The sequence below is a fragment of the Macrotis lagotis genome, chromosome 3 (genome assembly GCF_037893015.1).
Source record: "Macrotis lagotis isolate mMagLag1 chromosome 3, bilby.v1.9.chrom.fasta, whole genome shotgun sequence".
NCBI lineage: Eukaryota > Metazoa > Chordata > Mammalia > Peramelemorphia > Peramelidae > Macrotis > Macrotis lagotis.
Genome location: NC_133660.1, coordinates 122,983,818 through 122,998,861, shown reverse-complemented (window position 1 = coordinate 122,998,861; position 15,044 = coordinate 122,983,818). Strand labels below are relative to the sequence as shown.

At 40.7% G+C, this 15,044-nt stretch overlaps 1 protein-coding gene across 2 annotated transcripts in view; it reads left to right on the top strand.

Moving 5' to 3' along the window:
* The window catches only part of REELD1 (reeler domain containing 1), a 35,279-nt gene extending 32,713 nt beyond the window's left edge, over positions 1–2,566 (top strand). For both annotated transcript variants that reach the window (XM_074227435.1, XM_074227434.1), the window contains 2 exons: positions 171–240; positions 1,100–2,566. In XM_074227435.1, coding sequence (XP_074083536.1) covers positions 171–240; positions 1,100–1,687 — 658 coding nt within the window. In that variant the 3' untranslated portion in view covers positions 1,688–2,566. The remainder of the gene's footprint in view (positions 1–170; positions 241–1,099) is intronic.
* The last annotated feature ends 12,478 nt before the right edge of the window (positions 2,567–15,044 follow it).

Sequence of the window (15,044 nt, the reverse complement as noted above, 5' to 3'; positions counted from 1 at the left end):
CTTTAATCACTGGGTCATGATCCTGTTCTCTCTCTGCTGCTTTACTCTTCCAAAATAGTGTTATAAAGGCCAATCCTAAAGAATTTGATTTTAAAAGGGCACCAGACCCTGGTAGGAAGGGTAGACGGATTATTCTAGAAGCCTCTCAACCCTCTTCTTCTCCTGTTTAGGATACAAGGCAGCTCCGGCTCAGATTCAGGTACTGCAATGCCCTGCTTTCATTGTGATGGAGGTGCACAGGTAAGGAGGACCTTCTTGTATTTTTGGCCACAGAGTCAGGGATTCTAGGCTGGGGGGATGGTGATGAAGAAAGGGGGAAGGGTAATCATCAGACTTAAACCAAAGTCAGAGAAAGAAGGGGACAATGAACCCATAAGGTTTTTCTCCCAATCAATACCAGCCTCTCCATTACATGGAGTGTCTCTGAAGTTATCGGCAATTGTGGAAATTGATGGGTTTAGTGATTTGTTTTCCCACTTAGCCTCAGTTAGTAATTTCTCCACTCAGCCACTCTTCATAACACTGGCCTCAAAAAACCACATACAGTCCCCGAGGTTAGATCAATGGACAATATAAAATATACATGCCCACTGATTTACTATTCCTTTGAAGTCTTTGAAGTAGCATAAAATAAAACATGATATAATATTCTCACTCAAATTTATCAGAAACTACAGTAAGATTAAATGGTCCCTTTTGCATGGGGTCCTGGCATGGAAAGACATGCTAAAAGCTTTCAAACGGCTTTGGGCAGAGCATATTTGTTTGGAAGGCTCTTAAAGAACCCCGACTTTCGACCTCATTCTGACCCCCGAAGCCTCAGTGGGGCCACCATTAGCCACACCACTGCCATCAATAACAACTGCGCATCTGTCGACCCAAGCACTTTGCTCGGAGCTACCGAGCGGGGGACTGGGGTTTTCAGAGGCCGTCCTTCAGTGGGGAGCGCTCAGAACATTTAGAACTTGAGATGGGAGAGTTTGACAGCGGCATAATGGGGGTTTCTTGAAAATGTCAGAGAGGTTCCAGGCCTGGGATCATGAGTCTACTGACCCTGTTTGCTTCCTTCTTTCTATTTCTTTCTGGTTTGCTTTTAAAGGAGAGGCCTGAGGCACCCAACCTGACTCTGGTCAGCCCCCCCTCTTCCCTGGGAGCACCTTTCCCTGGTCATCTCTCCTATTCCCGGCTCGTCATGGGGGACACCAAAGACGAGGCTCAGAGCAGTGGTGGGCCTGCCAGTGCCGCTTCTGTTATCACAAGGACGTTGGCTCTAGGGCTCTCTGGGTTTCAGTCTGAGTCCCTGAATCCCAGAGAAGAAGGTGATGGAGGGGAAGGCACTGGACTCCCCCTGATGGTCCACCTAGAGCTCCCGACTCTAGGTGCTGGGCTAAAGAAAGATGGGCCCCCTCCAAGGACTGGGCTTGTGCCCACCCAACTGGGTATCCTCCTCTGCCTTTCAGTCACACTTGGGATGGCCTTGGCCGCTGCTCTGCATCGCCTCCATAAGTGGTACTGCCGCCAGAGAACCGAGGTGTCTTTTGGTGAACCCACCAGGGACATCATTGCAATGACGGACAGTGGAGAAAGAATGCACTTCAGAAAGATTCGGGAGAACAGCGTCATGTTGGTTCAAGCCGAATACAACTGGATCCCCCCCAGTGGTGGAGCCAAGAGAACTGCAGTCTGAAACCCAAGCCCCCAGCACCTTCTCTGGCTCTGCTGTGGCCTAGTCAGAGCCCTGCTCCTCGGAATGACCCTGATCTGCTTGGGGGGAACCAAGGCAATGACACCTAGCTAGGGTTCACCAGGATGTGGAATTAGCTTCATCAACAGGGCAGACTTGTTTTCTTAACATCTGTAATTTAGTTCTTTCCCCTCCTCTTTTTGCAATTAGATGGTTTTGTTTGAAGAATTAAACTTAGCACAATGAATATTGTATAACCTGCTCATTAGCCAGACTCCTGTGGCCACCGGTTTCCTCTGTTGCCTCAAGGACCAGCAGCCATAGAGACGCTGTCCCTCCTCCTTGTAGCATCCTATTATTCTTAGAAAAAGAAACAAAAAAAGGTTTCTGGGGCTATTTGTCTCTTTCAGGAAAAAGAGCTCTGACCTCTGAACTGTGGCCTTGCTTTGGTAAGCCCCCTTTCCTGCCACTCCACCCACCCCACTGCAAACACCCAAAGGGAAGTTTTCTTTTTAAAATAGTTGGAGTTCTGATTTAGCTGGATGGGTGAAAACAAGGGCAGATCATCTTCTGTCTGCCACCCCAGAGGCATGACAGCCAGGGACACATCAAAACAACACAACTCACATGGCCAAACATGGTCCTCTTTGGGCATGGATAAGGTCTTCAACCAGAGGCAATGAGAGCTCCCCATCCCTGGGACTGGTCCTTTAAGAGAGGCAGGTTCAGTCAATTAACCAGGACTTTCAAGAAGCCCATGTTGTGCCAAGCCTTGTTGCTGTCTGCCTCTTACCCCTCCTGTAGAATCTTAAGTTTTTCTCTGCATTCTTTGTATTTTTGATACTCAGTCATAGCAAAGTAAGAGCTTAATAAATACTAGTTTGACCAAGTGAATACAGTCAACCACTGTTTTTTGTTTTGTTTTTTTGTTTCACAGAAGTAAAACAGCCCCTGCCCTCAAGATGCTTGTTAGGAGAGATAATAAATGTATTTATAAATGTATATAAAATAGATATGATCGATTTACCTTGTTTTTTCACAAATTTTTAAAAATATTAATTTATTTTCCCAATGACAGATCTTTTTTGTAAGGTTTTGATTCCACATTTTTTTCCTCCCTTCCCTCCTCCCTCCTCCTGACATGGAGCAATTTAATATATCACTTTGATTTAACAAAGGTAAAGCCAATTGTATGTACCTACACCACTTGGAAAGGTGAGGAAGAAGAAACATCTCCTTTGTTATAGAAACTTTATGGAGATGCAGAAAGGGACTCTATCAATAATATCTACCTGTGTGGAAACATATCTTCCATAATATGCTCAAGATGGAAACAGTAATACCACCACTACCATGAAATATTTATTAAGAATTGTGGTGCATCACCCTGGAGTCAGGAGGACCTGAGTTTAAATCCAGAGTCAAACACTTCCCCCCCCCCTTATTAGCTGCATGACCCTGGGCAAGTCACTTAACCTCGATTGCCTCACCACCACCCCCAAAACAAAGCACCTCCTTCCCCACAGAAAAACCCTATTATATTCACCACCCTGGAAGATGGAATATAAAGTTTAGATAAATTATGATTCTTACCCTCAAGGAAATAATAATTCAGTAGGGGAGAAGATATCTGCTGGTCATAAAATTAGGAAATTCTATCATAGTTACATGAAGAGGGACAGAGCAAAGAGAAGTATAAGTTCTATAGTGGTAAATCTGAATCAAACAGGAATAATCAGGGAATTTTTTGGGAAGAGCTAGAATTTGAACTGGTTTTAGAACAAGAGTTCTTAGTTTGAGTTTTATGAACTTGTTTATTTTAATATTTGTTGCTATTTCAACCTAATTGGCTTCCTTTTACATTTGATATATAAATATCTCAATCTATCTAGTTATCTATATATTTATACAGTCTGAGAAGTTGATAGGGCATGCATACACACACACACACACACACACACACACAAGCCCTGCTTTGAAGGAGAAGTAGAAATTCAGTAATTTAAAGATGCACAGAAGAAATTATACCAGTCTGAGAGCTAACTATGAATTAAGGTACTAGAAGGAAATGCATATTAGGGGTCCAACAATTGTCCAAAATGACTAGGGTGTAGTTTATGGAGAGGGGGATAATATGATATAAATTTGGAAAGGTAGACTGCTGGCAGGTGTGGAGGGTTTCGATTGCCAGACACAGGATTCTGAAAGGGTGGCTTGCCTGAATCCTGTAGAGGCACTAGTCACTGAGGCAAGTTCAGTGTCCATGTGGAAAAAAATAATCAGTGTCCAAGCTTGGAAAGCATAAGCTGGATCAGGAGAGAAGAGAGGTACAGGAAGAAAAGTAACTCATTATGTTCCAAGGAGCAAACAGGTGGTACAGAGTGTCTGCCCTGGAGTTAGGAACCCCTGAGTTCAAATATGACCTCTCATGTTTGCTAGCTGGAGGACCTTGGATAAGTCACCTAACCCTGATTGCCTCCCATCCAGGACCATCTGCATTGTCCTGATTCATATCTGACCACTGGACCCATTTGGCTCTGGAGGAGAAAGTGAGGCTGATGATTTAGCCCAGTACCTCCTCACTCAAATCCAGTTCATGTGCTTGTCATGGCATCATCCCTGAAATCATGGTATTCTTAGAGGATGAAACACAAACAATAACAAGGATTTGCTCATAGAGTGACTCTATTCCCACAGTCTTCTCCCTGAACATTGTGTTCCCCTTCTCTTCCCTTTTGAAGCATGGATTCCTTCCATCAGCTGCCTCTTCATCTATGATACTCAATGATTATATTTCTTGCAGCTGGTCTTGGAGTCTTTTGCTAAGACATTCAGTGTCACCTCCTCTGTTGCACCAGTGGCTGGAATCCACAGATCCTGTAACTAGGGACCATTAATATGTTCTGGGTTCTCCAAGCCTAGTTTCCCAGAAGAAACGACTGGACACATGGTTTCTGAGAAGGGTATGAGTAGGAAGTGTTAGCTTAATCTGTGAGCACTTAAAAAAATAAAAAGCAATTAAAACTCCTAAAAAGACTAAGACTAGGATGGAACAGCTTAAAAATAACTTTTGCTTTATTTTGTTTAGCAATAATCTCTTAATATATCCAAACTTTTTTCTGGCAAAACAAAGGAACTTGAGGATAATCTGTTTAATGAGGAAAATGGGTATAAAAACGTAATTCAGAGAGGATAGTCTTCTCTGCAAATGCTTTTACATCTTCCATATTTTTGCAACATCTATTAAGAAGCCTATAGATCCATCAGAAGAAAAAAAATCCTCCTCTTTCCACATGAGTGTTTTTTCTAATATTTCCAATAGCATTTCCCCTCCTGTTATGATTTTCATAGTTGAACTGGCTATTAAGGCTGTCTGGCTTAATTTGCCATTGTTATGGTAGCTCTTTAAAAAAAACCCTAATTAACCAAGAAAATAGGTCAACAAGCCAGTAAATATTTAAATAAGTGTCACATTTTATTTGAAAAGTTCCCTTGGAAGACCTGACACTTTATGAATAAATGAGTATTTTGCCCTCCTTCACTATCAGCCTGGCAGTGCTTAAGATGGTGATTCTGAGCCTTTGGGGAGAGGGCACCCTGCTGCTATTTTACAGGTTTGGTTTCATTACACTCTGCTCCACCCCATCCTAAAAATCCTGTGTGAAATGGAATTATTGTTTTAAATAAGAAATATGAATTAATTTTGATTTGTCTGGTGGAATTTTAGAATTTCTTGATACTTTTATAAGTAATAGGAAATAGACCAGGATCTTGAAAAATAAGGATTGAGAACCTTTGACTTAAAATGTCAGTATTAGCACATTCAGCATGAGAGAGACATGATGAAATAATTAATTCATAGTCAAGTAGAGAAAATGAAATAAAAACTTTATTTTAAGAGTCTGTGTCAAATGGACAATACTGGGTAGAGTTGCAGGGATTTTAATAAGTACTGTGCAGCAGGGATTGTATTAGGCTAGAATCAAGAAATTCAGGTTAGAAGCATAGCATTTACAGAGATGGAGAAGACCTGAAGATCATGCAGTCTATGAATGAAGCAAGAATCCCCCTTTTTAAGGTAACAGATACAGTACTTGAAGGACCCAGTGGTCCTATCTCCTCATTTTTGGGAGAAATGCTACCCTAAGAGATTGTCAGTTGGTCAAGGTGACATTAGTAGTAGCAAAGAAAAGATGTGAAATCCAAGACCAATGCTCTACTGCCTCTAACATCTTAAGAAATAGAAATAACTTCCATTGGTATGATGCCTTATTCTTTATAAAGCATCTTCAGCTGGGCTATTTTGTTAGATTTCATTTAATCCTCACAACTGGGAAGGAAGGAACTAAGCAGACTCCTCAGAGGCAGCAAGGTGTTGTTGATAGAATGTTGGGACTGGAGTCAGGAAGACCTGAGTGAAAAATCTGACCTCAGACATTTGCTAGCTGGGTGACCCTGGGCAAGTCACTTCACCTTGTTTGCCTCAGTTTCCTCATCTGAAAAATGAGAAGGAATTAGCAAACAAATATCTTTGTCAAGAAAACCTCAATGTGGGGTCATGAAGGGTTGGACAACAACTGAAAATGAGTGTACAACAGCAACAGCAAAACTAGGTTGATCATGGTGTACTTGAACAATTTGATGAATCCTTCGTCTACTTAATGTGACTGTAGAATATGAGCATTTATTGGGAGACATTAAACTGCCTCTCAGCAGCTTATTCAGAAAACTCTGGGTCTATACTGATATGGGACTCAAGTGGACAAGATTGTAGGAGAAGCTGCCCTTTTCCACCGTGTATAAAAGTAAATGGTCCTGGAGGACAGCTAGAACCCCTATAGCTGGAAAATGTCTTCACCATGGGAATTTAAAATTGACTGCCTTAAAGAGGGAGCAAGGGATGCATAATCTTGCATGTGTCTTGAGAGGCAAGATCTTGAGAATATACTTTCTCATCACAAGAGATACAAGATATTAGCACCCAGGAAGACTGGGAGATTTCTATGGTAAGGGCATATGTGTATTTCCAATTGTCCTGAGAACAGGATACTATCCTTGGCAATTTCCTCATAAATGATCTCAAGTTAGACTTCCTATGACTGAGAAGAGAAAGTGTTTTTTTTTTGAGAAGGAAAAGAGTAGCTTTCTCAATAGCTTGCTTCTTGGTGAAGGTGAAGAGACTCAACAAAACTACAGAAGCTAAAAGTTTAAAGACATATCAAGGGGACAGGAAACCAGCTCCAACTGTTGCCATGACTATATGAGTTATTCTGATAGTGAGATCTTATAACAAGGGGATTGTATGTTTAGTTCCCAAAAGATGTTTATTTTTCCAAGGGGAGCCTAAACCATGATACTATTAATCTTAGTGGGGAGGGGATGATGTCAAAGGATGGCCCTGATAATGACTTTAAGATTATTTCCTTTAACTGGGAAGGGTATGGGCTATTGTAGTGCTTTATGGATTTCTTATCTTTTCATGGGTTTTTCTGTGAGATGAAATAAAGGTGGCCCTATATGCAAGATGAATTTGGCGCCTTGAATGTTTGCATGAGATATGCGTGGGGAGAGGACTGGGGACTTGGTTACCTAACTTTTGGGAAACCTAGATATGATGTCATTTAATATGATATTTTCTTTCTAATTCCAAGGGAAAGCAATGAGTCAAAGAAAATACTTTGGGGGGGGGGTCAACCTCTAGGAATAAACTTGGTAAGTTTAGAAACAATCTATCTATCTATCTATCTATCTATCTATCTATCTATCTATCTATCTATCTATCCTTGAGAGCTTTGCTTTGCCAGTTTTGGAAACTGGAGGTATTTCTCTTAATTAGTCTAGCAAATAACTAGTTCATACCTATAAAAAAATATCCAATAGGCTAAGAAAAAAGAGTGGTAGCAATTTTATCATGGTTTCTTATAACCCAGTATGTCTAAATGAAATCTAGTGAATATATGGGATTTTACTTGGTTATATACTTTTAGTTTTTAAAATGAGAATTTCCTAACAAATATTATTAATTATTAATACCAATGAGCCAGGGCACTAATTGATGAAGAACTCTTTTTTAAATGGTACCTCTTGGGATCTAGGTACTTTTAAAAAAATGCTGAATCAAACCTTTAAAGCTAAAATAACATTAACACTTGGATAAATGCATAGGAGTGAAATACCATCAAAACCATCTTCATTACATGGACAGTGATTTTGTTTCTGGGTGAGGAATATGTCAAAGGTCACCAGCGCCTTTCAGTATTTCTCCAACCCAGCCCTGATGATCTGAAAGAAACATGAGAAGGGAAGGGTGTTGTAAGGTTCAAACAAGATAATGGATGCAAAGTACTTAAAAACTTTAAAACTCTATATAAGTGCTAGTTATTATTATTAGCAGTATGAGCAGTACGACAATGAACTCATTCTTGAGCTTTCTACTTTATTTCTACTGAGCTCAAGCAATATTTAGGGCAACATAGAGCTGATGATGAGTGTTTAACAACTAGGCTCTGGGGGGGAAATGTATGTTTGTCTTTTGTTTCCTTTTTTTTAAATAGTATTTTTTTCAGTTACATGTAAAGACAATGTTTAACATTCTTTTTTTATTTTGTTTTCTTTTTGCGAGGCAGTGGAGTTAAGTGACTTGCCCAAGGTCACTCAGTTAGGTAACTATTAAGTGTCCAAGGACAGTTGTAAACTCAGGTCCTCCTGACTCCATGGCCAATACTCTATCCACTGCACCACCCAGTTGCCCCCATCTTTTTACCGTTTTAAAATACAAATTTATTTATTTTCCCAATTATATGCAAAGATAGTTTTCAACTTTCAACAATCATTTTTGTAAGGTTTTGAGTTTCACATTTTTCTCCTTCCTCCCATTCCTATCCTCACCCCCAACAGAGTACAATTTAATATAAATTATAGATGTATAATTATTAATATTCATTTTTTTCTAAAATGTTGAGTTCCAAATTCTCCTTCCCTCAGAGGGTAAGCAATTTGACATAGGTTACATACCTGCAATCACAAAAAACTGGGGTGGCTAAGCACCCAGTGGATAGAGCACCAGCCCTGGAATCAGGAGTACCTGACTTCAAATCCGGCCTCAGACACTTAATAATTACCTAGCTGTGTGGCCTTGGGCAAGCCACTTAACCCCATTGCCTTGCAAAAAAATCCAACTTAAAAACTATTTCCATACAATGTATTTTTTTGTTTGGTTGGTTTTTTGCAAGGCAATGGAGTTAAGTGGCTTGCCCAAGGCCACACAGCTAGGTAATTATTAAGTGTCTGAGGCCGGATTTGAACCCAGGTACTCCTGACTCCAGGGCCTGTGCTTTATCCACTGCCCCACCTAGCTGCCCCCATACAATGTATTTTAAATGTAATCTGCATTAACAATTTCTTAAGCTGCACAAAGAACAAAACAATGAATCAAGCCCAGATCTGTAGCAATTTATGTGGTATAAATGCTCACTGTGAAGTTTAACAAAGGGCTGAGTTAGAACTGGTTCAAGAACACTCCAAAGGAGACTGTGGGGAGAATTAAGAAAGCCTTCCCCAGGCACCCTAACTCTTTTCCAGTTTTGCACCAGGGATATGATAGGAATAAGAAGTGTGCCGAGCCTGTTGTAACTCCATTGTCAGAGCATTGTCAGAATTTCAGTAGAAGCGTTTACATCACAGAGATTGCTATAAACTAGGGCAAATTTCGTTGGATTTTTAAATTGTCTAGACTTTAAAAATTGCTAATGATATGTGTGTACATGCATTTATTTTTCTCCAGAGAACTTGGTTGTTAAACATTTACCTGCACATTCCTGTTTTCCTCTATATTGTTTGAGATCAGCAGGAGTTGAGAAGAAGGCTTAGGGAATTGTCATCACTATACTGGAGGCCTAGTGACTGGAGACTAACAGTAATCATAAATACCATTAAATAATCATAAAACTGGATTTTATATAGTGATTTAAAGTGTACAAAGTGTTTTTCATTCATTGTTATTTTAGCCTTAAAATTCTCTGGATAGGAATCAGTATGATGAGACTAAAAAAGAATTTTTCCAACAAAAATTTAGAGAAGAGTTAGATTGATTGAATCAAAGAAAATGGGAGCGGGGAGGTTGGTGAAGTCAGTTAAAAAACAAAGATACACATAAGAGGAACTGGATGTCTTCATCACATCCTTATCCCCAGTTTGCTACACTAGAGAATTTCTCCCTTGGATGAGATGATGAGATCTGCAACAGTGCACACACACACACACACACACACACACACACACACACACACTATACATATATATTATCTTATGTGTATTTTCTTTGATTTCTGATTTGCTGTTGACTAGGAGAGATAGTTTTTTTTGCTAAAATAAAACAAAACAAAAAATAAAGACGCCTAAGGTCTAGCTGGTTGACTCTAGTTATATCACGAAAGTTACATCACAAAAAAGCTCATGATGTCCCTAGGGCTGTCAGAGTAGAGTTAATCTACCCCTCTAAGACGAGACCTGTGCCTTAGTTAAAGACCAGCAGATGATAGCAAAGAGCAGCAGTGGCAGCAAGAAAAAAAAGTGATGTGTAGGAATAAAGAGAGAGAGAGAGCAGAATAGCACCAGCTTGGTGGAGAAAGCAGCTTGCCCAATATATTGGCAAGAGAGGCTGGCAGCTCCATTGCACTGTGAAGGCATAAATTGCTATGGACATGTGGATGCCAGGGTCATATGTGTTTCATATGCCTGGCTAAGAACATCCCCTGGTCAGACATATTCCCTCTGTGTGTCTCCGTTCCAGCTAGTGGAGTAATAACCTGTGGGAAGGTATACTCCTATACATATTGAACAAAACTTGTTAGTCTTCTTACGTTGTTTATCTAACTCTTTTTTGCTGTGCTCTGGTTGGTCAGTTAAAAGCAACAACATATGAAGGTAGAAGATAAGCTAAGATCTTGAATGAATGCTGATCAAGCCTACAGTCACCTGAACTTGGGGGAGCGTACCAGAGGTATCATTTTGGAGGGGGTTCTGGTTTGAAGAACTAAGCCTAAATGTTTCTCCTAACACTTCCTCTTCAGCTTAATCATGAGCCCATTAGAGACTAAGCTAACTTACTCAGAGATAATTTTCTCTAGGAAAAGAGGATTAATGGGATAAAGTATTGAGAACTTCCCTTCTCTGTGTCCTTGAATAGAGCCACCCTCCATGCCATCTCTACCTATTGGCATCCTTGTCTCCCTTCAACAGTCAACTTGAAGGCCAACCATTGTATGGTTTCCTTTGATCTCCCCAGTGAATGGTTTCCTTCCTCCTCAAATGGCCGCACCTGTGTAGTAAATGTGGCATCACCTCAGTAGACATGGTTTCCTTTTTTAGTGATGATAATGTTTGCCCTCCAATCTCAAAGAGGACCATGAAAGCAGAGAGGTGATGTCATGGCAAGCAAGTGAATTGAACTTTTATATTGACAGTGCTTAGTGCAGCACCTTGAATAGACTCATGTTTAATAAATTGCTTGTTGAATTGGGCTACATTGGAGAGATGATCCAAGCTCATGCCTTCTGTATCCTGGGAACCAGAAAGGTGATCTGATTTTCCTACACACAGAAAATTAGTGGTAGAGTCCCCTTTCCTTCTACACCACATTGTTTCCTAACTGAACAGAAGTCACTGCCTTGCTTCTTCCCGTGGATCAGTCTAGCCCCAGGAGATAGTGTCCTTCTTCTTTCCTGTAATCCACCTTCCTCTGACTCTTGGATTTTCCCCCCTTGCTTCAAATGGTACCTCAGGACCTTTCTTTTCCCTTCAGTCAATGATGGACGATCTCTACAAAGTATGTTGTTGCTTTGTGGATTAAAGAGGCTGCCTGAAAATACATTCCATTGGATATTTAAGTATGTATTTCCTTGATTTATGCTCAGACTAGACAGTGCTGTCTGCCAGGATAGAAACTGATGGGGGTATCCATTTTGACTAATGATTAATTATGATAGCTGAAAGAGATGCCCACCTATCCACTGAGAGGAAGGGGCAGGGAAGAGTGTTGGCTCTGTTACCACCAGAGGTCACAGATGCGTCTGCTATATTTTCAGATTGTATTATCCATTACAGGCAGCACTTTCTCATTTAGAAGTGTAATTTGTTGTCCAGAGAGAGGGAGAGCGAGGGAAAGGGAAGGGGGTGGTGAAAGAGAGAAGAGGGAGGGGGAAAGAGAAAGAAGGGGAGAGGAAAAGAGAGAAAAGAAGAGGAGAGGAAGAGGGTGAGAAAGAAAGAGATAGAGAGACAGTGAAGAAAAAGACACACACACACCACAGAGAGAGAGAGAGAGAGAGAGAGAGAGAGAGAGAGAGAGAGAGAGTGCTGATATTTCACTTGCAAACCAAAGATTAGAATCATCATACATTGGAATGTGATGTCCTGCCTCAAGGACGCTGAGCAGCTAATACTGAGAGACCTGGAGAAGGCAATAGCTTCCTGATCTTTATTATGCAAATGTGCAGCTCCTGGTGCCACTATGTTTAACCTTATCATAGAAAATTTCACTGATCATTTCCAGCTCCAAATGGAGCCCAAACATCAAGACTATTAAGGGATTGTTATCCTCATCATAATCATCATCATCATTATCATCATTCTTATTATTATTTTGGCTCCATGGAGCCTTAGATTGAGCTTCAGTCAACATTTGCCCAGGTTCTTGGAGGCTAGAATTCAATGACTCTAGCTATTTAAAATTCTTTTTTCTCACCAGATGTTTCTAGGATGTTTTTAGGAGTGTTCTCCAAATGGCCGCTGTGAATGGTAAGAGGGCTATAAACTCTGATCTCCTCACCCCATAGAGGCATATGCCAATATGTTTTCCTTTTCTTTCCTCTCAGGCCCGACTAGGAATGGAGGAGGAATTTTCAAGTATGTGTGTGGAGGGAAAGGGGAGGAAGCTGATGAAAGAAATAACCTGGACCACATCAAAGGGTCGCATGGAATAACCCATGATTATAGGAACATTTATTTAGATCTGGAAACCATTTTAGAGATTATCTAATATAATACTTTATTTTATTTTTCTAATCACATGTAAAGATAATTTTCAATATTCATCTTTTTATAAGATTTTGAGTTCCACATTTTCTCTCTCCCTCCCTTCCTTTCCCTCCTCCCCACAACATAGAGTAATCAGATATAGGTTATACATGCACAATCATGTTTAACATATTGCCATATTAGTCAGTTTGTGAAAAAAAAAGAATCATAACTTAAAGGGAAAAATTATGAGAAAGAAAAAATAAAACAAGTTTTGAAGAGTAAAAATAGTATACTTTGGTCTGTATTCAGACTCCTTGATCATTGATCACTTTGCTTGCTGAACTGCTGAAAGGAACTATATCCATTAGAGTTGACCATCGCCTGATGCTGCCGTTAATGTGACCAATGTTCTTCTGGTTCTACTCACTTCATATAGCATCAGTCCATGCAAGTCTTTCCAGTCTTTTCTGAAATCTGCTGACTCATGATTTTTTTTACTCCTTCACATTCATATGCCACAATTTGTTCAGTCATTTCCCAATTTCCTCAATTTCCAATTCTTTGTGCTAGTAAAGATGAGGAAACTGAGGCTTGAAGAGATTTCATAAAGGGCAGGACTGACCATGTCATTCCTCTACTCAGTAAATTCTCATGGCTTCTGTTCCCGCTGGGGTCAAATATAAATTCCATCATGGTCTCCATCTACCTTTCTCGGTTATGCATTACTCCTTAATCTGTTTTCTATGCTTTGGTGGGACTGGTCTTTTTGTTGTTCCTCGTTTGCACAAGGCTCTCTCAGGAACCTAGATTACAATTCATTCACACTTCAAGAGTTTACAAGCTTCCTTCTCTACGAAGCCTTCCTGATCCTGTGGTTTCCCCACTGCATTTCCTTATATTTATTTTGTAGAAATCTCTCATACATATTTAGACTCATACATATTTCTGGAAGGGACCTCAGGCTATTGAGAATGACTCTTTCACTTGACAGGCCAGGAAACTGAGGCAGGTGGAAGTGGGGGGACTTTGCCAAGGTAGGTGGTTCTAGAACCAGACTTTTCTCAGGGACCACCATGTCTCTCTCTCCCATTGAGAGAGCTCCTTTGTCTTTGTGTCTCAGGATTCAGCATCTTGTCTGGTTTAGAATGGTGGTTTAATTAATTCTTGTCAATTGGTTAAGCAACTTTGCCAAAATCCAAAGGCTAACAAACAGTTGTGCTGGGTTTTAACTCCATCAGCCATGCCTAGTATACTTCCCATTGCACCCTTCTACTCCTTCAGAAACCAAGTGCTTCATGAGGGTAGCATGGATCCATTCTAAGGTCTGCACTCCTAAATTTCTTCAAATGACCCCTTCTGCATAGTATAGGGGAGAGGGGGAGGGATTAGATTTAGAATTAGAGGATCTGAGTTCAAATTCACCATTTGTGAGTTTCTACCTGGTGGCTAGGAGATATCAGGATACTTAGGTGGCTCAGTGTATAGAGCACTGGGCCTGGAGTCAGCACAATCTGAGTTCAAATCCAAACTAAGACATGTACTGGTTGTATGGCCTTGGACAAATCACTTAACCTGTTTGCCTAACCTTGGACATGTCACTTAACCTCTATTTGCCTTAATCCCCTAGAGAAGGAAGTGAAAAATCACATTACTGCCTTTGCCAAAGAAAACCCCATAGTCTATGTAGACTATGGGGTCATGAACAGTCAAACACTCCTGAACAACAACCTGTGTGACCTTGCACACCTCATTTTGTCATCTTTAAAATGAAAGAATTAGAGTTGATCATCTCTAATGTTGTTTCCAGCTCCAAATCTATAGTTCTATGATCTTCAGGGTACAAAAATAATGATCTTTGTTTTAGCCCCTGCTTGCCTAGGGTCTGACAAGTTTTTGAAGGTCAGTTGATTTGAGGTGGAAGGTGAAAGCTTGATACGAAAAGGCCTGGCTTCTCCATGAGCCAAAGTCAGGCCGCCTCATCCAGTGGATGTGGGATGACCAGGTGACATCTGTGATGAGGCTTGAAAATCTGGGTTGTGAAGTGAGTTCTAATGTACCAATTTCCCTTGTTCCTAAGGGAGAGAGAGTCTCCTCGTTAGAACCCAGATGCCTCTTACCAGCCATCTCCAGGGCTACCACGTGCAGGAGAAGAGTTGACTCAAACCACTCCACGGAGAAGTAACAACAATTCAGAGCACCTCCTTGAAATACTTGCCTCAGTTGTGTTCTGCCCCAATCACACGGCTCTCCAAGGAGGAGAGAGAAGCCGCATCATTTCTGCCTTCACACAACTCAGAGAAGGCTGTTATCTTTCCTAAACAGCAACAAGGGAGTAAGTAAGTGC